General features: G+C 34.7%; 2 protein-coding genes and 1 long non-coding RNA gene across 6 annotated transcripts; 1 reads left to right on the plus strand and 2 right to left on the minus strand.

Moving 5' to 3' along the window:
- Positions 1 to 12711: 12711 nt before the first annotated feature.
- LOC119360448 (protein FAR1-RELATED SEQUENCE 5-like) lies at positions 12712 to 15231 on the minus strand. Its single transcript, XM_037626085.1, has 3 exons — positions 15074 to 15231; positions 14833 to 14970; positions 12712 to 14567 (listed from the first exon to the last, which is right to left on the minus strand). Exon 3 carries the CDS (start codon positions 14520 to 14522, stop codon positions 12930 to 12932), a length of 1593 nt encoding a protein of 530 aa, XP_037481982.1. The 5' UTR covers positions 14523 to 14567; positions 14833 to 14970; positions 15074 to 15231; the 3' UTR covers positions 12712 to 12929.
- Positions 15232 to 15346: 115 nt separating this feature from the next.
- LOC119360459 lies at positions 15347 to 16960 on the minus strand. Its single transcript, XR_005172791.1, has 3 exons — positions 16768 to 16960; positions 15571 to 15690; positions 15347 to 15413 (listed from the first exon to the last, which is right to left on the minus strand). It is a non-coding gene; the product is annotated as an uncharacterized LOC119360459 (long non-coding RNA).
- A 204-nt stretch (positions 16961 to 17164) lies between these two features.
- LOC119360466 lies at positions 17165 to 23138 on the plus strand. Of its 4 annotated transcripts, none has more exons than XM_037626102.1 (12): positions 17165 to 17282; positions 18318 to 18416; positions 19622 to 19738; positions 19896 to 20382; positions 20503 to 20631; positions 20761 to 21394; positions 21501 to 21699; positions 21857 to 21955; positions 22074 to 22312; positions 22435 to 22507; positions 22660 to 22766; positions 22909 to 23138. In XM_037626102.1, coding segments are annotated over exons 2-12 (2172 nt in total). In that variant the 5' UTR covers positions 17165 to 17282; positions 18318 to 18329; the 3' UTR covers positions 22910 to 23138. The 4 variants fall into 4 exon arrangements, with proteins under 4 accessions (XP_037481999.1, XP_037481994.1, XP_037482003.1 ...); XM_037626097.1 differs by having other exon boundaries at positions 22660 to 22761; XM_037626110.1 differs by lacking the exon at positions 17165 to 17282 and adding an exon at positions 18598 to 19199 and having other exon boundaries at positions 19317 to 19738; positions 22660 to 22761; positions 22909 to 23136.
- Positions 23139 to 25626: the final 2488 nt, after the last annotated feature.

Below are 25626 nucleotides of genomic sequence, written 5' to 3' on the forward strand. Positions count from 1 at the left end.
GTTCATCATAATTTTTAGTTCACTACAAACCAAATTTTTTAAGTTCACTTGTATTCGACTCAAATTTAGTTCAATAGTTTTCAAATTTAGTTCACTACAATCAAAAAAAAAATTGGTTCACTTTTGATTCAAATCTAGTTGACTAGTTCCTTTTAAAAAAATCATTTCATTTCGAATATAAATGACTTAATGCAAATTTAGTTCACCAGTTTCAAAATTTTAGTTAACTAAAAATACAAAAAAATTAGTTCACTTCGGATTCATTTTGTTAAGTTCACTGAATTCAAACTTTTTTTAGTTCATCATAATTTTTAGTTCACTACAATCCAATTTTTTTAGTTCACTTGGATTCGATTCAAATTTAGTTCAATAGTTTTCAAATTTTAGTTCACAACAACCAAAATGATTTTTTAGTTCACTTTCATTCAAATATAGCTCACTATTTTTTCGTTTTATTTAGTGAAATACATTTTATTATTGTTCAAATCCCAACTAAATGTAATTCAAAATCTAGTTCACTAGTTCCGTTTAAAAAAATCTTCTGATTTCAAATACAGTTCACTTATTTCAAATTTAGTTCACTTGTTTCAAATTTTTAGTTAACTAAAAATCGAAAAAATAGATCACTTCGGATTAATTTTTTTAGTTCACTGAATTCAAACTTTTTTTAGTTCATCATAATTTTTAGTTCACTACAATCCAAATTTTTCTAAGTTCACTTGGATTCGATTCAAATTTAGTTCAATAGTTTTCAAATTTTAGATCACTACAATCAAAAAGATTTTTTAGTTAACTTTTGATTCAAATCTAGTTGACTAGTTCCATTTTTTCAAAAAATCATCTGATTTCAAATATAGATGACTTAATTCAAATTTAGTACACTAGTTTCAAAATTTTAGTTAACTAAAAATCCAAAAAAAAATTAGTTCACTTCGGATTCATTTTTTTAGTTCACTGAATTCAAACTTTTTTTAGTTCATCATAATTTTTAGTTCACTACAAACCAAATCTTTTAGTTCACTTGGATTCGATTCATATTTAGTTCAATAGTTTTCAAATTTTAGTTCACTACAATCAAAAAGATTTTTAGTTCACTTCAATTCAAATCTAGTAGACTTTTTTTTCGTTTTACTTGTGAAATACATTTATTATTGATCAAATCCCTACTAAATGTAATTCAAAATCTAGTACACTAGTTCCATTAAAAAATCATCTGATTTCAAATACAGTTCCCTTTTTTTCAAATTTAGTTCACTTGTTTCAAATTTTTAGTTAACTAAAAATCGAAAAAAAGTAATTCACTTTGGATTATTTTTTTTAGTTCAATGAATTCAAACTTTTTTAGTTCATCATAATTTTTAGTTCACTACAAACCAATTGTTTTAGTTCAATTGGATTCGATTCAAATTTAGTTCAATAGTTTTTAAATTTTAGTTCACCACAATGAAAAAGATTTTTTAGTTCACTTTGATTCAAATCTAGTTGACTTTTTTCATTTTATTAGTGAATACATTTATTATTTGTTCAAATCCCAACTAAATGTAATTCAAAATCTAGTTCACCACAATCAAAAAGATTTTTTAGTTCACTTTGATTCAAATCTAGTTAACTTTTTTTCGTTTTATTTTAGTGAATACATTTATTATTGTTCAAATCCCAACTAAATGTAATTCGAAATCTAGTTCACTGCAATCAAAAAGATTTTTTAGTTCACTTTGATTCAAATCTAGTTGACTAATTCCTTTTTTAAAAATCACAAGATTTCTAATATAAATGATTTATTTCAAATTTAGTTCACTAGTTTCAAAATTTTAGTTAACTAAAAATCAAAAAAATATTAGTTCACTACGTATTCATTTTTTTAGTTCACTGAATTGAAACTTGTTTTTGTTCATCATAATTTTTAGTTCACTACAATCCAATTTTTTAAGTTCACTTGGATTCGACTCAAATTTAGTTCAATAGCTTTCAAATTTTAGTTCAATACAATCAAAAAGATTTTTAGTTCACTTTGATTCAAATCTAGTTGACTAGTTCCCTTTTTTTTAAAAAAATCATCTGATTTCAAATATAGATGACTTAATTCAAATTTAGTTCACTAGTTTCAAAATTTTAGTTAACTAAAAATCAAAAAAAAAGTTATTTATATTTGAAATCATGTGATTTTTTTAAAAAGGAACTAGTCAACTAGATTTGAATCAAAGTGAACTAAAAAAATCTTTTTGATTGTAGTGATCTAAAATTTGAAAACTATTGAACTAAATTTGAATCGAATCCAAGTGTACTTAGAAAAATTTGGATTATAGTGAACTAAAAATTATGATGAACTAAAAAAAGTTTGAATTTTTTTAGTTGATCATAATTTTTAGTTCACTACAAACCAAATTTTTTAGTTCACTTGGATTCTATTCATATTTAGTTCAATAGTTTTCAAATTTCAGTTCACTACAATCAAAAAGATTTTTAGTTCACTTCGATTCAAATCCAGTTGACTTTTTTTCTTTTATTTGTGAAATACATTTATTATTGATCAAATCCCAACTAAATGTAATTCAAAATCTAGTTCACTAGTTCCGTTAAAAAATCATCTGATTTCAAATACAGTTCACTTTTTTCAAATTTAGTTCACTTGTTTCAAATTTTTAGTTAACTAAAAATCGAAAAAAATAGTTCACTTCGGATTAATTTTATTTAGTTCAATGAATTCAAACTTTTTTTAGTTCACTACAAACCAATTTTTATAGTTCACTTGGATTCGACTCAAATTTAGTTCAATAGTTTCCAAATTTTAGTTCACTACAATCAAAAAGATTTTTAGTTCACTTTGATTCAAATCTAGTTGACTAGTTCCCTTTTTTAAAAAATCACGTGATTTCAAATATAGATGACTTAATTCAAATTTAGTTCACTAGTTTCAAAATTTTAGTTTACTAAAAATCCAAAAAAAATTGTTCACTTCAGATTCATTTTATTTAGTTCACTGAATTCAAACTTTTTTAGTTCAACATAATTTTAGTTCACTACAATCCAAAATTGTTAGTTCACTTGGATTCGATTCAAATTTAGTTCAATAGTTTTCAAATTTTAGTTCACTACAATCAAAAAGATTTTTTAGTTCACTTTTGATTCAAATTTAGTTGACTAGTTTCGTTGTTTTAAAAAAATCATCTGATTTCAAATATAGATTATTTAATTCAAATTTAGTTCACTAGTTTCAAAATTTTAGTTTACTAAAAATCCAAAAAGATTAGTTCACTTCGGATTTATTTATTTTAGTCCACTGAATTCAAACTTTTTTTCAACATAATTTTAGTTCACTACAATCCAAAAATTTTAGTTCACTTGGATTCGATTCCAATTTAGTTCAATAGTTTTCAAATTTTAGTTCACTACAATCAAAAAGATTTTTAGTTCACTTTGATTCAATTCTACTCCCTCCGTTTCGAATTACTTGTCTTGGATTTGTCTAGATACGGATGTATCTAGACTCATTTTTATGCTAGATACCTCCGTATCTAGACAAATCTAAGACAAATAATTCGGAACGGAGGGAGTAGTTGACTAGTTTCCTTGTTTTAAAAAAATCATCTGATTTCACATATAAATGACTTAATTCAAATTTAGTTCACTAGTTTCAAAATTTTAGTTAACTAAAAATAAAAAAAATAGTTCACTTCGGATTCATTTTTTTAGTTCACTGAATTTAAACTTTTTTTAGTTCAACATAATTTTAGTTCACTACAATCCAATTTTTCTTCACTTTGATTCGATTCAAATTTTAATTCAATAGTTTTTAAATTTTAGTTTCACTACAATCAAAATGATTTTTAGTTCACTTTGATTCAAAATCTAGTTGACTAGTTCCCTTGTTTTTAAAAAAATCATGTGATTTCAAATATAGATGACTTAAATCAAATTTAGTTCACTAGTTTCAAAATTATAGTTAACAAAAAATTCAAAAAAAATAGTTCACTTCGGATTCACTTTTTTTAGTTCAACATAATTTTAGTTCACTACAATCCAAATTTTTTTCACTTGGATTCGATTCAAATTTAGTTCAATAGTTTTTTTTAGTTCACTACAATCAAAATGATTTTTAGTTCACTTTGATTCAAATATAGCTCACGTTTTTTGTTTTCTTTAGTGAAATAAATTTTTATTGTTGAAATCCCAACTAAATGTAATTCAAAATCTAGTTCACTAGTTTTGTTTTTTAAAAAAATCATCCGGTTTCAAATATTGTTCACTTATTTCAAACTTAGTTGAATAGTTTTCAAAATTTTAGGTAACTAAAAATCCAAAAAAGAAGTTCACTTCGGATTCATCATAATCTTTTAGTGAACTAAAATTTTAGTTTCAAACTTTTTTTAGTTCATCATAATCTTTAATTCACTAAAATCCAAATTTTTTAAGTTCACTTGGATTCTATTCAAATTTAGTTAAATACTTTTCAAATTTTAGTTCACTACAATCAAAAAGATTTTTAGTTCACTTTGATTCAAATCTAGTTCACAATTTTTTTCTTCCTTTTAATTCACTAGATCCGAATTATTTTAGTTCACTTGGATTCGATTCAAATTTAATTCACTAATTTTTGAATTTTTTGTTCACTACAATCAAAAAGATTTTTAGTTCACTTTGATTCGAATATAACTCATTATATTTCTTTTTTAGTGAAATACATTTTTTTCATTCAAAACCACCTAGATGTATTTCAAAATCTATTTCACTAGTTCCGTTTTTAAAATTTTTTCATCTAAATTCAAATACAGTTCACTTAATTCAATTTTAATTCACTAGTTTCAAAATTTTAGTGAACTAAAATCATTTTTTCAGTTGACTAAATTCAACATTTTTTCAGTTCAACATAACTTTAGTTCAGTACAATATAAATATAGCTCACTAGATCCGATTTTTTTTTCAAAAAAAAACATCTACATTCAAATATAGTTTACTAAATTAAAATTTAGTTCATTAGTTTGAAAAATGTTAGTTCACTAAAATCCAAAATAATTTACTTCAGTTGGGATTCTTTTTTTTAGTTCATCGAATCCAAACTTTTTTTAGTTCATCATAATTTTAGTGAACTAGAATAGAAAAAAAATAGTTCACATTGATTTATTTTGAGAAAAATTCACTAGTTCTCCGAATCCAACAATTTTAAAAATCCGCCAAGCGTGAGATTTTTGAAAAAAGTTTATCGATTTTGAAAAAGAGTTCATCGATTAGGAAAAAAGTTCGTCGATTTTGAAAAATAGTTCATCGATTTTGAAAAAGAGTTCATCAATTTGGAAAAAAGTTCATCGGTATTGAAAAAAGAGTTCATCAATTATGAAAAGTGTTCGTTGATTTCGAATAAAAAAGTTCGTCGAATTTGAAAAAAGAGTTCATCGATTTTGATAATAAGTTCATTTAGTTCACTACAATCAAAAAGATTTTTAGTTCACTTTGATTCAAATCTAGTTCACTATTTTTTTCCTTTTTTTAGTTCACTACAATCCGAATTATTTTAGTTCACTTAGATTTTTTTAGTTCACTAGTTCAAGGAAGTAATGTTCACTAACTTGGCCGAAGTTCCTACCATTCCCAAACTTGAGGGGTTTACTATGACGGAAATTTTCAGGTCAAAGAAAGGAGTAATACTCATTGATATGTTGCACGAGCATAATGTCAGAGAAAGCAGAATGAAATACTTTGCACATACATCTGTCTAGAAGCACAACACTTGCACATACAAAGATTGTTATGAACAACCTGGCATATCAACAGGTTTACAAAGTTTGTCAAAATATTTTTGTAACCCAGTGCTTTCTTTGAGCCAAATAATCCCTAACACAAAGGAAAACCAAAACAATGCTGCATGACAAGCTAGTTTCCCTAGTTTACATCAAAACATAGATGTTGTACATGCACTAGCAAAGAAGAATTAAAACCAGATTTTGCACTTTGGCAAACTAAAACAATGCTTGACCCGAAAAATGTCTAGTACATGACAATGTTAATAGTTCCCAGGTTTTTTCCCAGTTCACGAACCGAAATATAGCTTCGCTTTTCACTGGGATCATAACCACATGTTCGGTGCAAATGTTTTGCTAGAAACAGCAAAAACAAACAGCACATGTAATGGTACTAATCACGACAGGTTCGCTTCACTTATACAGTACAAACAGAAAAGAATCTATACATGAAGGTCTCCTTCACTAGTCAAGACAAATGGAAAACTTCTTCCTATATAGATTCTACAAATTTTTTTAAAGTACATTTGATGACACGTCGCACTAATAGTTTCAAACTTGAACACCAACAGACTACAATTTTTCAGACAAAAACATTACGATTAAACTGGATTGTAGAAATCTATTTCATAACACAACAGTTCCAACGTAATAACACCAGGCAAAAACCAAAAATAAACTATGTTAACACCAGACAAAAATAACACCAGACAAAAAATAAACTATGTACACCTAAAGTTTTCAACGTGATAACACCAGGCAAAAACCTTTCAATGTCTTTGTCCATTCTCATTAATTATACTACTATGTCAACCATCAAACCAAAACTGCTACTGTAAACAGAGAAAATTCTATGTAAAAATAAAAATCCTCAAAAACGGAAACACATTGTCAAATGAACCATTGTAAACAAGTTCTATTTCACTTTTTTTTTAATTCTATTCAATCATTATCTTCAAATAGATTTCTTCCGTTTATCAGCAGCCTTTTTCCACCCTTCTCTCTCGGATCGGCTCTTCAATCTGTTCCCTTTCCTCACTGACTTGTTGTTTATTACAGCCGGATCTTTCAAAGGCTCACTAACACATGCTTCATTCACTGTTTGTTCATAAGTTTTATCCCCTTCTGCAGTTTGTTGCTTGCCTAGAAGATACTTACTATGAACAACATTAACTGCATCCATCAGCTCTTGACAAAAATGTGAATCATGACTTATGTCAGAGCATACCTCCCCCACTGTATTCATCATGATGGCATATCTGACAGCATTGTGTGACTGGTCTTCTCCATTGAACATATAAAGGATGAAGCAGTCCGGCTATCTAGCGGCCGTGGCCACGTCTCCTTTTTGTGCGCGTTACTGTAGCGACGAGGGCAGCGAAAGCGAGCAGGCGGCGCAGCGAAGCGAACAGAGAAAAGGGGAAGCGAACGGGCAGCGCGAGAGAAAAGACCTAGCCCGCGCCCCCGCAGCCGCCTCCTCTCCTGCCGCCGCCGCCTCGTCCTCGTCTCCTTTCTTGCCCTCAGCGCCGCCTCCTCTCCTTCCTCTCTCTCCCTCTGCGCCACCTCCTCTCCTCTTCATGCGTGGCGGCGTCTCGTCATCCCCAGCCCCCGCCCATCCCCATCCTCCCCAATCCCCTCCTCCCGCACGAACCACCACCAAGAAGCCACGGGCTCCTCTTCTCCTCCCCAATCGTGAGTCCTCACCACCAAGAAGCCACGGGGGGACTGCGCCGCCGCTGGAAGAAAAAAGGAAGAGGAGGTGGCACAGGGGAGACCTGAAAAGAAGCATCCAAGGATCTATGGCGGGGAAGACCAAGGAGACGCAGGGGAGGGGGTCCAAGGCCAAGCCTTCGCCGCCGGCGGCGTTGGCAGAAGTGGAGGCGAATCAGATCCCCTAGGTCATCGGGGATTGGTCAAGGACAAGCTCGTCCGGGTCGTCATGGCCGGCGCCGGCAAAGCGGGAAGGCGGAGGTGTCGTGGACAAGGACCCCATGGCCACCTTCGCCAAGAGCGCCCGCATCTTCATCCACTACTTCTCCGCCACGGACATGCCTCCTGCCTTGCATCTCCTTGTTCTTCCTCATCCTTGTTTTTGCTATGTTTTTGGGAGTAATCCTTATTTGATTTGATGCAGTATTTTAGGTAATCTGGTTGGCGAAATTGATGCTTGTGTAAAATATTTGGGGTTTCTTAGGGGGAGAAAATAGCGGTAGTTAATTTATTCGCATTAGTTAGCCTGCTGGTTTAGGATCTGCATCGTTGAGGTCTTTAGCTAATTCCTCTGTTCTTTGGTCGAGGGGAAGACGTCCAAGATCATAATATTAGGCTTCTCCCCGTGATGTGATGTTTATGGGATGATGGTAGTAACATGAGTGTGATCTTATTTGAGAAAATAGCGGTAGTTAATTTATTCGCATTAGTTAGCCTGCTGGTTTAGGATCTGCATCGTTGAGGTCTTTAGCTAATTGCTCTGTTCTTTGGTCGAGGGGAAGATGTCCAAGATCATAATATTAGGCTTCTCCCCGTGATGTGATGTTTATGGGATGATGATAGTAACATGAGTGTGATCTTATTTGCAGGGAAGACCTATGACATGTTTGCAAAGACGGAAAGATACATAAGATCAATGCTGAATACGTCTTCAAGGTGCTCGATGGGATTGAGTTCCTAGGGTTTTTAGAGCCCCTGATCAAGCATTTGAAGGTCCGTGTGGTTTTCTACTTGTCTCCTCCATTCTGTTACATTCTGCTGTTATTACTCAGTTGTGTCAGTCAAGCATATGTTCTTTGAGTTTAGATGTTGGATAGATAAATAATTCTATGTGAAAATGCAAATGAAAGGTGCAGTGGCTCAGTGCTTTAGGTTGTTGGTTACAATGTGGGACCATAAATAAATAGAAGTTGTTAACCACAATGGAAGTTCATTGGCTCTTTATATCCTTTTGAACAAGGGATTGCATGAATATGGGATTCCTTTTCCTGTAGCGAATAGCTATTGTGTTTAGACGCAATCATGTTAAAAAGAACATTCAGCTTTATTCAATTGCATTTGACCCTTTCTACAATCTTTAGAAGCAAAAATGTAGCCCGGAGCAAAATGGATGAAACTGGATAAAGAGGCAGTGCTGTAGGAGCAAAACGGTGCAACCTATGAAGCCAACCCAGACGACGATTAATTTCTCAGGCCTTGTGGTAGGCTGATTCCGAATCATATTAATGGGTGAACTTTCTCATTATCTTTTTTCCAGAAACTATAACACAATTGCTTAAGCTGACATTTTGGTAATTGTGTAAGCTGAACCATGACGCTAATCTGAACAACTTTCTCTCTTTTTCTCCTGTGAGATCAAATCTTGGTAGTTGCATAACCTAAACCATGATGCTTTCTTGTTGCAGCTGTAGTATCTAACGATTTTGTGAGATAATGTAGTTAAGCCGAGTTTTTCTTCTGTTTCAACAAACAGAGATTGGTAGTTGCATAAGTTATACCATGATGCTTTCTTGCTGCTGGTGTACTCTCTAATGAAATTGTGAGATAATTTAGTTAAGCTAATCTATTGGTATGCACTCTAAAAAATCACAAGAGCCATTCAGAAAAAGGTAGGGTGCTATTAGAAATTGGTTATGTAATGTACAGATTCACATGACTGACTAAAAATTTGATTGTGAAACTGCAGATTCGCAGAGTTCTTTGTTGTTGAAAGGGAATTTATGGAAGGTTTGTTTATCTCTTCTTCTGTTCCAAATTTCAATTTCGCATTTTCTAGCAGTGCCATCTTTTCTCAAAATATTTTGGTTGCTTTGGTAGGAAAACATACAGAAGGTAGTATTCCATCATCACTGACATTTTTAAGTTAAATGCAGTTCTAATACAATTTCCACATAAATATAGTTTTTGAGTAGCATTTTGTTTAATTAGGAGGTACCTATGTTCCTGCTGAATCGCCTGAATACTTAATTTTTGTTCACATATGTATTAGCTTCAATTCAGGATCAAACCTACATTACCTTTACTAATTATACTCGCAAATAGCATCTAGGTCAGAACAATTAATAACAACATTTTCAATTTAATCAACAAATGTGTTATATACTTGTTATAGTCCATTATCTGTTTCTTAATTAATGCATGCATGTTGCCTCTAACAGCGATGAGGATCTTCTATGCACTTACAGTTCATGCTGCCAACAAACGGCTGGTGTCGCTGCCTATTACTTTGGCTTCTTCACCTCCTGATGCTCTTGACGCAGGTCTTGGAGTCTCCATCCTGTTCTGTATCCTTCTACTATGTGTTGGTACAACTCAGATATTCTTTGGTTTAAAATGGTTTGTGGTAACGTGTTAACTGCTCATGCAACGTGTTACCATCTCCACTCAAAGATCATTTTCTCCATGTTTATCTACCGGTAGGAGGTAGCTAGGCTGTAGCAACACAAATTTATAGTTTTTTTTTGTGAATTAACACAAATAATAATTGCGAGAATGCCATTATTATTAATGTACTAAGCTTTCATCCTTGACGCAAACCTCGAGTACCTCACCGTTCTGACTTCAGAAAGACCAACTGCTTGTCCAGGCTACCTTTCTATATAAGAAACTATATAATGACCACATATAGCTCTTTTAAAGTAGGGATTACCAAACAATATTAGTTATTAACTAATTTTTTCTATGGTCTTTTTGTAAGAAATAGTTAAGAGAATTTGACTTGAATATTGTTACTATGATTGCTATTGTCATTTTTGGTACACAATAGTTCTCATGGTGTTTTCTATTAGCCGTGTTACCCATTGCTGCTAGGCTAGCTTTTGTCTTGAATCATTTTAAGGTGTTATTGCGAAGTTGAAATTGTTAGAACACGATGGTTGCTTGTGCAACTATCTGCAAAACATAGAGATTCATGTGTAGTGGCTTCATAAAATGTCATGAGTTTTGAAGAAAACCATAATGTTAATGTATGCCTACTTTGTCTGGTTTTGTGTAGTTTTGACTCATGTGAGATTGTCATCCTGGTGATGTTGGTAGCAGTACTCCGACTGTGCAAACTCGTGGATTAGATTAGATGTCTTGCTACCATGAGGTCATTTGGAACTTCTGATTGAGTTGCATCCATGCTAGCCTAGCCTACCCTACAAGCTCTATTATTGATGGCTTTTTAAAGTTGGAGAAAATGGGGGCTATAGTTTGCGTCAATAGGAGATTTATGTTCTGCTCCCACGGTATCACAATTTTTTCCCTTCAAATAGCATAGCAAATATCTTTTAAAATGATTACAAATTTACATTAGTAGAGACTGACGTATTTAACATGGTGTCATTTTGTGCAGTTTTTTCTCTTCAGGCATTTGCTTGCATCAAAGATTTATTTCCACCGCCTAATCGATCAAAACAATTGCTGGGGTAAATAAATATATGTGGCTTTCATATTGTAGCTGAGTACTTGCTCTGTTTCCTTCACATTGCATGAAGCTCCTGCACTGTCGAGAAACATGATGTTTATTGTTGAATAGCTGAGGACTGAGGTAGAATATGTGTGTTATTGTGTATAATCTTACTAAGCAACAACTCATTGAAATATTAGTAATGTCCGTGCTATCTAATAATCATATATGAATTCAAATAGTGCTCTATAATATGTGATATGCAACTTCTCTGATGTGTGAGGGTTTATAGACTATATAAGTTTGTTATGCTTTCAAGATGGTTCCATTCGGATAGATGAGCTAACAAGAGCTATCGATTAATGCAGAACAATTGGTCAAAATATACAACTTGAGATACTTGCAGTTTAGTTGCTGTCCTATATGATGCACATGTTTTTATTCACTTTGTTAGCTTCCTTGCTACACTTACATTCTTGGCTGCCTGGTCTCAGATTGTTGTCATTTGAAGCTTGCACTAAGTACATGTGTATTTTCATATGCTTCATGTTAGTCATGCAGTCTGTTTGCCTCTACTCATTAGATAAATATTTTTGCCGTGTATTGATTTGACATTGACTTGGGGTATGTCTATGTAGGAGGCACATGAATAAGGTAATAATGAAGAAGATTTGAAGAAAGAAGCTGAAGTCGTGTGCATACCTATGATCTGCTTCCTTGTTGACTAGGTATTCGTGCATCGTTGCATGATGTGCTTCTAACATGTATCAACAACAAAACAAAGGTAATTTTATTTCGGTTGTGACAATTACGGCTCGTTTGGTTCTTGGGCAAGGGTTTGCTCAGCCTGGCCCGGCAAGAAAGAGGTCGATTTGGTTCCTAAGCGAGCTTACCTCGTTGCCCACAGTTTCCAGGTTTTTCTAAGCTGGAGCGAGCGATCCAATTTGGCTAGCCTTCATCGGCAAGGCTAGCCTTGCCTAGCAAGGTAAACTGGCAAGGGATCCAAACGCTCCCTTAATTTCTGTAGGTTTTCCTATGTTCAGTGGAAAACATTGTGTCCAACCTGCACAAAAATGCCAAGAAGTCCTTCTCGGAGACGTAAGCCCTGGCGCAAGTTTCTGCCATGATTTCCTTCGGTTGGATTTCGTGGATTTAGGTGTTGAAAAATTATGGGCTGTGGATGCAGGATTAAGGACATGTACCTGCACTACAACGAGAGATCTGGGCTGCTTCTTGTGGCTTCCAAACTTGAAATGTTTGTTTGGAAGTTAGTTTAGTTTTTTTATTGTGGATTCACAGCTTCTCACATGTACCATCCTCTTAGACCTTTAGATTTTCAAAGAAACTAAATAAAGATATGGTGGTATGGTTTCAATAGTACAACTTAAAGCCTTCCATGCTTTAGATTTTTTCTGAAATTTGCTCTTGAAGAATCATGTATCTATGTTAGATCCGGTGAGAAAAGGAGGCTTCCAAGCAGATGATGAGGGAGTATTGACCACATTTGGTTTTCGACTTGAGTGTCTAAATATTCTCGCAATACTTGGCTCCCTCTCGCCCTTTGCGCCATTGGCGCAACGAGTCATCTAGTTAATACCAAGGGCACTAGACTTGTGTTTCTGTAATTCCTTCTCCCTAAATTCTCTAGTCCATCTTGGAACAATATATTGGTCAGGTATCTTGAGCATGTCAAACTGCGTAAACAATCTAAGGATGTGGCAACAAAGAATACCATCCCTCTCAAACTTCCCACAATTGCACACAAATTCTTCCTTTTCTCGATTTACTTGCACAACAAAGATTTCCCTGTCAAACTATGGATTTTCGTATGGAAAGTTCCTTTTTAATTCATATGATTCGTTCTTCACAATCTCATTAACCCCGAAAGCAGTTGAATTAAACATTTCAGTCAAGAACTTGGTATATATAGCTCTAGTGTAAATTTCAGCTGCATGACGCTCAACCCGCTGATATCCCCACATGATAGGTACTTCTTCATTAGACAAGAACCTATCTTGATCCTCTATGTGCATCACATTTTCCTGGAATAATTCATACTGACGAAGGAAAGTTTCTATTGTATCCTTTCGCAAAACATAGTCCTTGAAATTCGAGTTGAAGCTCTCACTTCTGCTGGTAGACCTAATGAACGGGCAGAACACTCCTTGGAAATAAGCAGGAACAAAGTATTCTCTATTCTCCCACATGCACTTAATGTGAGCATGCTTTCCACAACTATGCTTTAGCTCCATTTCTTTCCAATTCATTTCAAACTCTTCAACAGTCATGGACTGCATGATACAATAGTCAAGGTCTTGTTCCATTCCTTTGTTAATTGACATGTATGCACCCAAATTTTCTCTTGCTTTCCTTCTAACATGCCAAATACAGAACCTATGGAGTGCATCTGGGAACACTTTTGGAACAGCTTTCTTCATTGCAGCATCTTGATCAGTAAGTACTACTCTAGGTTTTTTTCCACCCATCACTTCAACAAAAGTTTCAAACAACCATTTAAATGTGTCTACCTGCTCATTCTGCAAAAGGGCCCAACCAAAAACGATTGTTCTCGAGTGGCCATTAACTCCAATAATGGGTGCAAAGGGCATATTGTACTTATTAGTGCTGAACCTTGTATCAAATGATATTATATCTCCAAACAGCAAATAGTCCAGCCTTGATCTTGAGTCTGTCCAGAACAAGCTAAGCACTGAGTTGGATGCGTTTCTTTGAGCCTTGTATACAAAACCAGGTTTGTCAATTTGCAGTTTTTCAATATACTCCAGAGTGTGTTCAATGTCCGTGTTCCTTCTCTTTTCACGATCTTCCTGTTTCAGGTTGTCAAGTTTCTTGACATCGAATGTAATGTTACCCAATTTTCCACCAGACAGCTTCCTAAAAATACTCATTATCTTCCTTGGCTTAATTCTATGTTCTTGTAACAGCCTCGAGAGAAGTTTTTCAGCTTCATTCATGCTCCTATGACTTAGGAAGAATTTGGTCAATGTAGGCGAACATACCAAATCATGATTATGTTCAAGATCTTGGGAAGTAATAATCCATTTTCCATCTTGTAAGCTTACTGTAACATGCATCTGACAGTTTGTCCTAACGACCACATTCCTCCTGCGTTTCCTCACCCCTGCTGCATTGGGCTCTGTTTTTCTACTTTTGCAGCAACAAATGGTAATCTTCCTGTTTCTATAATTCCTCCCTTTTTTGATTGTATTTCCTGTTTCTATATGAGCATAAATGTTGACAAATCTGACAGCCTCTTCTAGACTAGAGAATACTTTCCCTACTTCAGGTGTACTTGTATTCTCCATCTCATCTGGCGTAGGGAACAAGTACTCTTCCGGTTTTGCTTCATTTTCAGTTAACTCATCATCAGAATCTTTTTTGCTCATGCAATCATCCGAAGGGACACAAGCGTCCTCACTATAATGTTGTTCCTGGAAGAACGTTACAAACAGTAAATACAACCAATCCATATCACACCATAGACTAAGATATAAATACTGTTTAGGAAAAAATCTTTTAAATTTTTATAGCACTAATTTATTTACACGCGCAAGCAACAATTATCTAATCTAAATCAATGCTCAACTTTTTTTCTATCATTCTTAACACAAATAATTTTTTATTCATGTAACAACAAGATTTTTTTAAACCCACAAGTGCTGGCACTCTTTTTTTGAATTAAATAAGGCTATTTACCTGTTCACTAGGATGTCCTGCATCATCTTTCCCCCTTTCTGTGCTTGTACAACAAAGATTTTTCCCATTCAAAGTCTCTGTGTTCACAATTATGACAGCCGATGTAGAACCTGATTCATCAACGTAACTGTTTCGGACCTATTCAAAAACATTCATTCATCAAAATTCAATTCATAAACTGGCAATATCAATATTAGTAGAAAAGAAAACCAAGCAAAGTTTTTGAAGAAACTATTCTCACATCTTCACTGCCAGTATCATTTGCTATCAGAATAAGATCATCATACTTCTCACACTGTACCACTTTATGAATCTGAACCTCATCAGTTTTTCGATCTGAGTTCGCTGGTCTTCTTCCTGGCTGCTACTGAGTGTTCCTTGGCTCACAATTTTGTCTTGACTACTAACAAATTCATGTGCAATATAATATTTATGAGAATTAGCAAACCAAAAAGAAAGAAAAATAGTTCAACAAATGTTTTGGTGTGCTTTCAACTAATTCTCACGGTACAAACCTCTGTTTTCTTCTTCATCTCATGGTACTGCACAAATTGGTCAAATTCAAGCATCACATCGCAAACCTGGTCATGAAAAAACAAGCGACATACTTTTTAGTTAACATAAAGAACATTTTCTCATATACAGTACCACTTCATTCCTGATATATAATGCACAAAAAAATTCATTTTAGGTCACCTTCTAACAGGATTTTTCAGAGATATGTTTTTTCATACTCACCCCAGATGATTCCTTCGGTTCAATACTTTCTTTCCCAGGCTCACGCAAACTCTGTGGTGTTTCTTTTTGGTTCATCCCTTTCCGTTTTCGAACTGCTGGTAATTTCTTTTTGGAAAGAACCTGCAAAGAAACAAGTTAAAAATAATCAGACTACCATAGCAAAAAGGCAAGAACCACACAAGTAAAACAGAGGAAAATATTCAGACTCCCAAAGTAAGAACCTACAGAGGAAAATATCCACACTTTGAAATTTACTGGACAAAAAAGAACCTACTAAGAACAATTCGGGTTGCCTATATATGAGTGTTTTTAACCATACAGATTTGTTGTTTGGGTTTCCACAAAGTTCCAGCCTAGGTGAGAGAGATCTAGAAAAGTTTATCACGAGCCTTTCTTTTTTCTCTATCAATCTTGAAATTCCACAACTCAAGTTTTTTGCCGTCTGTTAATTAGGGTGTGTGTTTTTATCAGTGTTCTGAAAAAAACACATTTCATTATGATGTTCGGTTTTGATATATTGTACTGCATTCATCTCTTTCAATAATACAACAACACCAAGACAACCACCGGTGAAGCATGTCTGAGTTGGACGAAATTCTTGTCTGATTTCCTATAGGGGGAAACAAGATCTGTAGTGCCAAACGGTCTCCAGGCAACATAAATGAATTTCATGACGTAAACTTCTGTACAAGACATGGGGGAAGATTTCAGACTACTTTGAACCACTGCAGTAAAAAGCACCAGGTGCCATATAAATTTTTTTTATCACACCTAAATGTGAGAACAACACAAGTAAACCAGAGAATTTTTATCAAAAGAAAATATGAGAACCTGCTAGTTTATTTTTCTTAAACAATACTAATTTGTTTTCCCAAAAATCTTCAAACATATACATAAAATATATCCAAATCCCTAAGACAAACTTTACTTCTAAATTTAAATAGACATTTTTTTCTAGTTCTGAACCTGAAATAATTTCCATTGACCAGTCACTATATACCAAAATTAGAGCAATTATATAACTTATCGACTATACTGTTTTTTTATTTTTAATTATTTTTTCATATTTTTTTGTTCCTATCTAGCAAACGGGATGATTGCTTTCTAATAAAGCATAGCAGCAATTTTTGTGTACTCAAAAAAGAAAATAGACTACACAATCAACTATAGAAGAAATAATCTAGTAAGAAGAATCACCAGAGTAGCTCCACGGTCGGCTGGATCTGCCTTCTGGCTAGCTACTCCCCCATCATCGCCTGTGGTAGATCGATTAAGACTCGCCGGCGGCGCCCCACCTGATTCTGTCATCCCGTCAACACACAAGATATAATCCACTAGTTGATTTCTACGGGGTGGCAAATCTGGCGCGCGACCTAGAAGCAGCCGCCGCCCCTGAGTCCTCCGCGTATATATCGTCCTATTTCTACCACTAAAGAAACATATATAAGACTCTTTCTATTTTCCTCCCCGTTCTTTCTGTAAAAATTTTAAAAGTAATGTGGAGTCACTGTTTCAGCGACTAAACCGCCTCGGAACGAAGTCTTACATGTGGGACCAACCTGTGGCCGACTGTCAAAGGGGTCTAATTGCAAACTAGAATCCACTTTCCCCTTTCTTCATCCAAAACTCCGCTCTCTAGCGATTTTTTCCCAGGTTCTGCATCATGAACTAATCCTCGGCTTCAACTAAGTTCCCAATATCAGGTCCAAAAGGTAATTCACCCATATAATCCCTTTTCTTACCACTACGGTCATGATTCCGCTCCCTTTTTTGCGTTTTGATTTTCTATAGCTTTTGATTCACGTTCATGCGGGGCGTTGGATTTGTGCCCACCGTGCGCGCCCGATGTGTGCCGTGGCTGCTATCCGGCAGCTCCCTCTGTCGAGCGGTAGTTCGTTGATCCGTCGACCGTGTGCGTGGAAGCTCCGTTTCTTCCGCTGCCTGTATCTATGGGGATTACCATGCCAGCTAGCTTCATTTAGGTCTCTGAGTAAAAACATTAAGCAGCTATTTTGATGTTTTCTATTTTCACATCATCTTAGAGAGGTCTCTCACAAGATGCTAGATTATTCGTCTCCCCCGGCCATCCATGGCCTCTGTGACCCCTCAACCGTCCGATCGATTTGCAACGCCAGGATCTTCTTCTCTGTCGGCCTCCACGCTATCCAATCACGTTTTGGACTGTTTACTCATCGTGATGACAGAGAAGCTGGTCCATGGCATGTGAGTTGCATTCGCGTCGCGGCTCTACTACTGCGATTATGATTTTTATCTGAGTTTTTAAACCTTACTGCGAAACAGACGAACCAACTATGAGGTCTAGTTCGTTATAGTACGAGCCACAAACATTTTTCTTTCTGAATGTAGTATACACCCTAATTTCTTTCTGAATTTACGAACAAACCTATGAGATATCACTTCGGAATACATCACTTAATTTTTATCTTTTTTATAAAAAGTTTTTTCTTCTGTAGATATGAGTTGGGAACAACATAAATCCCATTTTTTGAGAATGTACTGCAGTCCAACGGAATTACTTCTTGTTTTAAGTTATTTTCTATATGTAAAACAGGACAAATGAACAACGGAAATACCTCTTTTTGACAATCCGCACAAAATTAGTGAAACACATTTTTTGTTACTTTTCATACCTGCAAACAAGTACTATAAATACAACTATAGTAATGTTGTCCTTTTTTCTTTAGAAGAACACAACTCCTAATTTGTTCAGTTATTCAATTTTCCAGGAATTCAACTAAATGGAAGAAATGTCAGCAAAGAAGAGGAACAACCAACATCTGCTTCCAAATGAAGAGAATGGGAATAATCCTCCCAAAAGAAAGAAGGTACATGTAGAGGCCAGAAAAACAACTACCAGGGGGCTACTACTGACTCAATTATTTCACTGACATCCGTTTCAATTTTTTAATAAATAGTAACCGTACATAATTCTTACAATTTAATTATTTAGGACATACACATAAAAAAACAAAAAACTAACACACAACCTATCTATTCCCTATGTAGGATGTCAGCAATGAAGACAACCTCTAGTTGTTTGTTAAATTTCTGTCTGAACTTAATGATACTCAGAAGAACATAGTTCGAAAACTTGGTTTTGCTTCACTGCTAAAAATCAGTTGCGCCTGCAACATTGATGCTATTTTCATGTGGCTTGCATTACAATTCAATACTGCAACATGCACTCTGGAACTGAGGAATGGATTCAATTTTGAATTCAACACATCTATTGTTCATAAAATCCTTGGAATTCCTGCTGGTGGCTTACCAATAAATTCTACACCAACCAAAGAATGTGTAGATATTATCAATAACTTTGTAAAATCATCAGCACCTACTACAGAGCATCTTATTGCGATGATTACGGACAACATTTCCAAAGAAAATTTCTCTACTATATTCTTGCTCCTCACTATCTCAAGCTTGATTCCTCCTAATGCGAAAGGTTCCCCATCAAAGAAAGTGCTCTGCAAAACATTAGTTCTGCTGGCAAATACAACTGGTGCCTTTCAACTCTATCCTACCTAGTACATCAAATAAAAAAAATTAAGTCAGGTCATCACCAGAAGAAGGCATTTTATCCTGGAGGCTGCAAACTAATCTTGGTGGTAAGTTTACACTAAAATTATGAACCTAAGATCACTTTTTCTTCATTTAATTTTTGACTGCATCCAACTCTTTTCTTTTAAACAATTTAACTTACAAATATTTGTTCCTAATATCAGGTTGCGCACTTCGAATTCTTAATTACTTCTGAATTCAAGTTCCCTATCGACATACTGCCAAGACTCCCATTGTGGTCATCTAGCTTGCTAAAAACTTTCACTGCCCTAGACACAATGCACGGTGTACACCTTCAGTGCGGAAGACTTCCGATAAGTGTTTTTGCAACAAAAACTCTTTTACCTTCTCTAATAATTTTACAATCAGACTTTCCTTTCTTTTACATTTTTTGTCCTCCACATATATGTATTCTACGTAGGTCTGTTCTCTAACATTTTTTTTCCGGTTCATTTATGATGCAAAACAGTTGAAACATATTTCATCAACTCCATTCAACAATATATCAAATGAAGGAATAAACAAACTCCCTACATGTATTCTACAGTACATCAGTTCCAAATTTCCATCAATCTACAACTTACATGTTGGAAACTTCTCATTATTCCATTCTTCCATTTTCTTCTTATCATGTATGATACATTCATCATTTTAAATATAGTTATATATTTTTTTGCTGATATATTGACATGTCACGCACATATATATGCAAAGTAATTTTTATTAATGTGAATACCCTTCAGGAGAAGGCAATGCTTGAAGATATGACCAAGAAATTTTGGCAAACGATAATATCAAACTCCATTCCAACAACGGAAAGATATATTGATGATCTCCATTCGACAATCTCCAACAGTTTGACCCACATCAACAATGAAATGACAGAGTCTGCAAATGAACAAATTACATCCCCGAACAACCACATTTCAGTACACCAGCAAGCTGAACAAATCTACTCAAACAAATACTTCAAGGATCCAACAACTTTTTTATCGTCACATGATTTCCTGGATTTCGCAATGCCTTACAGTAATCCTCCAAACTGGGAAAAGGAAGATGGAGATTCATCCATTCAATGGTTGGACAAGAAATTCTCAGAGTGCCTCCTTTTAGAAAACTCATCAAGCATTGATGACCTGTTTCAGAAAAGCCCACCAACCTTTGAAGATTTGTTCGTCATCGATAAAATAAATAAAGAATATGACTACCCAGATATCGATTTCCTACAAGGTAATTCTAATTTTTTCAATTAAAATATTTTCTTTTCCAGCATGTTTCTCCTTTTTTTATACATAGGTTGAAACACGATCTAATACATTTTCTCTTCGTTTTTTCTAAAACTGTATGCAGTACTCAAAGATTACATCTATACGCACACAGAAGCGAATGAGATGCAAGAAACAGACAAAATTGATTGCACAAAAGAGAAATTCTGTTTGACCCAACTGAAATTCGTTAGACCTAATCATAACTGCAGAGGTTTATTTCTTCACTACCCCCTTTTTTCCTTAGAATTTCTGCATATTAGGTTTCTTTTTTTGCACCATTTTTATCCTTAATACAGTGTTCCTTTTCTTTTTCTAATGACTTTTTCTATCATGCAATCAGATAGCAAACTGTACTGTTTGCAACAAGGTACGGTTTCAACAACTACGCTTGCCCTAGATGTTTCCAGGAATACGAAAAGCTCGCAATCAACGCCTCCTGCCAGAAGTTTTCCAACCACTCAAAACTACAACCTGGGTAGTACATCCAATGCGTGTCAACCACATAATTCAGATATTGACATCCCTTCTTTTACCGCTATAACAGACAGCCTGAATTTAGTCCCTATGCAAGAAGTCCCAAACAATTACCAAGCAAATTATTCACCTCCTGGTTGTTCATCAATCCTTCCCAAAACCAACTATGAATCTCTTGTAAGGAATTCAGGTAGCAACACTCATTTCCTCTATAGCAACAGCCCACTTAGGGCCTATCACAATTCTTCAGAAAAAGCAGCCAACAGATTCAGCACCCCTATACCAGACCCTATCATGTACCAAGTTCTAGAAGATTATGAAGCTGAATGTTTGCTCAGAGATAAAGCAGCAGCAGAGGAGCCACCGATGCAGAACTTCTCTTCAGCATCAGAATTGCACAAAACAACTCAGCTCAATTCGAAACAAGTTATTTTCTCAACAGCAGTTCAAGCAGATTTCTTCAAAATGATGTCGTCACTTCTACCTCATATAGACATCAGGTGAAAATGTTTTGTACATGGTTATGTATTCTTTTTCTGTTTACTAATTTTCACCACCATGCTTCATTACTACCAACCCTGAAATTACTTACTCTATTCTATACAGCCAAAGGATATTCCAAATAGATAACGTGTGGGTCGATCAAAAAACTTTGACTGTTTCAATGAGGCCAGGCGGCTGGATGAACCCACACACTTTGGATTGCTATTCTAAAATGCTCAACACAGATCTACTCAATCGGGGAAGGCAGGGTCTAATACCAAGCAACGAACCTATTGTCCATATCGTCGGCATAGAAAACATGGTAATTTTTCTTCTTCTATCATATCTTGGTTTTTCATCACACAAAGAAGACATGAGTAATTAATGTACTTTTTTTGTGTAACTACTAATTTGGTGATTATTCCTATTTTGTCTACACATTCATACAAACTTACTCTCATTTTTTCATTTTTCATCAGGAACTTCTAATGAGACCCTTACTAAACCATTCAGATCCAATATGCGCAGACATGTTAAGCGAAGCAACTGTTGGGTTCAGTTTACAGAACGCAAACTTCGTATGAAACTATCTTTTCGAGCAAATCATTCTAAAAAGAAAACTGAACACCAAATTTTTATGTTCCACTCTTCAATTTCTACTAATATGTCTGTACCTTCTTCTTTTTTTTCTAACAGGTTCATCTGCCTTGCTTCAATGACAAACAGTGGATTGTAATCACTGATAACTTTGACAGTGGCAAGTTCTTTGATATAATGAATCCTGATGGATCTGGAAACAACAAATTCACTACAATTATCAGCACTGTTACATTCAACTTCAAGAGTCTGTTTGCGAAAACATACCCAAATTGCATCGCATTCAACATAAAAGAATTTGACTACCGTTTTGTTCCAGTACCCCAGACTCATTTCAGGTAGAAAAGAAAGAAAGAATCATTTTTTTTTCTGTGCACTGTACTTCAAATTAATTTTTTTTCACTTTGTAATATTTTTGCGCACTCCTAACTCCTAGTAAATTCTCTTTCTTATCACTCAGGTACGACACCGGCATATTCCTCCTGCAAATTCTAAAAACATACCGGGGGATGGGAGTGCCAGGATTCACAACTGTAAGTTCTTTTTCAAGCTGCCCATGTAAATAATTTGTTGATTTAAAAAAGTACATGCTTGATATTCCAAATAAATAAAACTCAACGTACATTTTTTTCAAAAAAAGAATGAGAGTGTCTAATACAATTACTTTCTTTTTATTTTTTTGCAGCATGACCTACAGGCCGTAAGAGAAATATTTCTGTACGAAATAGCGACTTGTTCCAACAGTGAAGTTCAACTACCATTGGTCAAAGCTTTCCAACAAAATCACGTTTAGTTCCGCCATTCGAAAACCTCCCCCTACATTTTTAATTTTAATACATTAAATAATAATATTCAACTACAACAAGAAACTAATTTTTTTTCTTTTTCTACTTAAATAAACTGACCAAACTTCTTCTATTTTTTTTACAAACAGGGTTTCCGGCTATTCAGGTGAATCAATATTCAGCTTAAACCATGTTCAAGATACAAGATGACCACATTTTGATCACATAAACATTTTTCTCCATTTTACTTTTTTCTCTACCAAATGAGAACTAATTTCCTTCTCGTGCTACTCGAATGAACAAAATGTTGAGGGGGTCATTTGTTCAAAACAAGTCTGAAATATTTATTTTTTGTTCTGTTGTACTAAACATTCAATGCTTCCTTCTCTGTTTGATTACCTTAACTATACTAAAAATAGTCAATTTTCGCTTAATAATTACTTCTCCAGAACAAGGAACGAGCAAAATCTGGTTACTTTTCTTTCAAAATATTTAATAAGAAAATTCATTTTTTTTATTTTTATTCACCCTCTGTATTTTTTTCTTTATCTAAAAGACGAGACAAAAAAAACTTTTTTTTTACAAAGAAAAATAGGAATGCTCGCTGACGTTAGAAAAAAAGCTACAACCAAATGAAAGGAATTTCTAATAAACAAACGGAAACGAAAAAGAAACAGCGAAACAGAAGGGCAACGAAGCACAGAAACAGTAGAGGAGAAAACAGGACAGCGAAGCACAAAAACAGGGTAGCGAACCAGATACCGACATAACGAGTAAAATGGGCTTCCAATCAAAAGCCCAGTACGGGCACCTCAGTGGGCGCCAGGAGACCGAACCGGCGCCTTAGGAGATGTTTTTGTTGTTGCCCATCTACTTTTTTTTTGTCATAAACGTTTTTCTAAAAAATGATATTTGCATGAAACTAAATAAAGGTTCATCAATATATTTTGAATTCATGGATATTTTTGGAAAAAATACTCTAAAAATATATGAACATTTTTTGAATGTACAAACGTTATCAAAAAGTATATTAAAATTTCTTAATTTCTTAATTTTCCCGATGAACAATAAATCAAAATAAATAGTAAAAACTACAAAAAAGTCTGAAATTTTTCGCATGCAAGATGCTTGAGTGCGCCAGGTGTGTGCAAAAATATGTGGGCAAACAACATCTGAGGAGCTCATGCCAAAAGAGACCATTTCGGCTATGAACATTGCATTTTTTTTCAAACTTGCTCATATGCCCAAAAATGTTTTTTTGTCACGGGCTCTTCGAATGTTCAAACTCCATCAAATTTAGCAGGGGCATCACACATTCGGCCATCTTGCACCACAAAAAAAGCAGAATTTTTTGAACTTTTCTTCTATTTTAAACGAATTACTATTCACACCCGAGAGTATCTGGACCTGGTATAGAAATGCAGCGTCCAACTGTAGGCAGCTTATTTTCTTTAAGAAAAATGTTAGTTAGCTACACCAACAATCAGAACCCAGAACCCATATTGGGCTATAGCTTACCTTGTGTGAGCATGGGCGAGCGCCCACTCATGTGTGGGGCGATTTTACCTAAAAAAAGGTGCAGGCCGACTTCCTATATGTTGCTCATTGCGGCCCTTCGAGTTTTTATATGTTGCGCATTGCGACAAAGTGTCCGGAAATGACCGCACGGGAATGAACCATTTAGTACACACCTTCTTGTCTGATTTTTTTTACTGTTTTGGGAACCTTCTACACGGGAAGGTTCCTTTTCAGGTTTTATCCGGTTTGCCTTTTCAACTGTTTGTATCATTTTTTTCCTTTATTTCCATTTTTCCAAAAAAATCGCAATTTTTCAAAACGTGTTATCAATTTTGCAAAAACATCTGTCGCAATTCTATCATTTTTTTCATATACTTCAAAAGTTCAGATTTTTCAAAAACAATATTGTGTTATGAAAATTTCTTCATAATCATTTTATACATTGTTCTGAAATTTGCAAAATAAATTACATTTTTTGATAAAAATACTTGATGTTATTTTCTTGGAAAGCCTGTAAAAAAACAGGAGGAAACTAAGAAAAGAGAAATTTTTTGCAAGAACGCTCGTTATGACAGTGTTCACTACGTGGGCCGGCCTAATGGAGGGCATCTTGTGCGATTGCTCAGGACAGTCCGTATTTACCATGTAGGCCGATAAATACGGGGCACAGTTTTTTTTAGAAATATCTATAATTTTATTCGTACTCACAATAATTACAGGTACACTAATTTGGACGTAAGATTCAAGAAAATACGAAGTACTCCTTTGTTTTCTTAGTCTGCATATAACATTTGGTCAAAATCAAACTTTATAAAGTTTGACTAAGTTTATATTAAAAATATCAATACTCACAATATAAAACTAATATCATTAGATGCATTATGAAATTAATTTTCATGTTGTATAATTTTAGTATTATAGATGTTGATATTTTTTATATGAATTTGGTCAAACTTTGCTTAGTTTGACTTCAAACAAATCTTATATGCGGAGTAAAAAAACGGATGGAGTAACTCCGATGACTAAAATTACAATAAAATCTCTTCGAAACACTTTCTTTGCGGTATCAATCTCTGCTCGAAAAAATACTCCAAAGACCCAAAAAGCATGTGTGGGGAGGCAGGGGTGTGTGTTTCCTGCCGTGCAGGTCGACAAATAGGGGCTCCCATTGCTGAGCGCTTTGTCTCAATAAGCGTCATATAGGGGGCTTGTTGGGGAACTAGGGTATGCCATCAGAGATAATTCATGGAGTGCGGCATGTGGGCTTTCGGGAGATTAGATGATTTGCCCCACTTTACAAAGGGTTAGATGATTTGCCCCAAGGTTGTCTCAATGACCAGTGGCCCCGG

Source organism: Triticum dicoccoides, chromosome 1A, assembly GCF_002162155.2.
Source record: "Triticum dicoccoides isolate Atlit2015 ecotype Zavitan chromosome 1A, WEW_v2.0, whole genome shotgun sequence".
Lineage (NCBI taxonomy): Eukaryota > Viridiplantae > Streptophyta > Magnoliopsida > Poales > Poaceae > Triticum > Triticum dicoccoides.

Excerpts from the sequence above, each read along its gene's own strand:
- LOC119360448 (XM_037626085.1), bottom strand. The coding sequence starts at position 14,522 with ATGAGCAAAAAAGATTCTGATGATGAGTTAACTGAAAATGAAGCAAAA.
- LOC119360466 (XM_037626097.1), top strand. The coding sequence starts at position 18,330 with ATGGAAGAAATGTCAGCAAAGAAGAGGAACAACCAACATCTGCTTCCA. Across the intron at positions 21,956-22,073 it reads GTTTACAGAACGCAAACTTC|GTTCATCTGCCTTGCTTCAA; the intron begins GTATGAAACTAT and ends TTTTTCTAACAG. Across the intron at positions 22,508-22,659 it reads GAGTGCCAGGATTCACAACT|CATGACCTACAGGCCGTAAG; the intron begins GTAAGTTCTTTT and ends ATTTTTTTGCAG.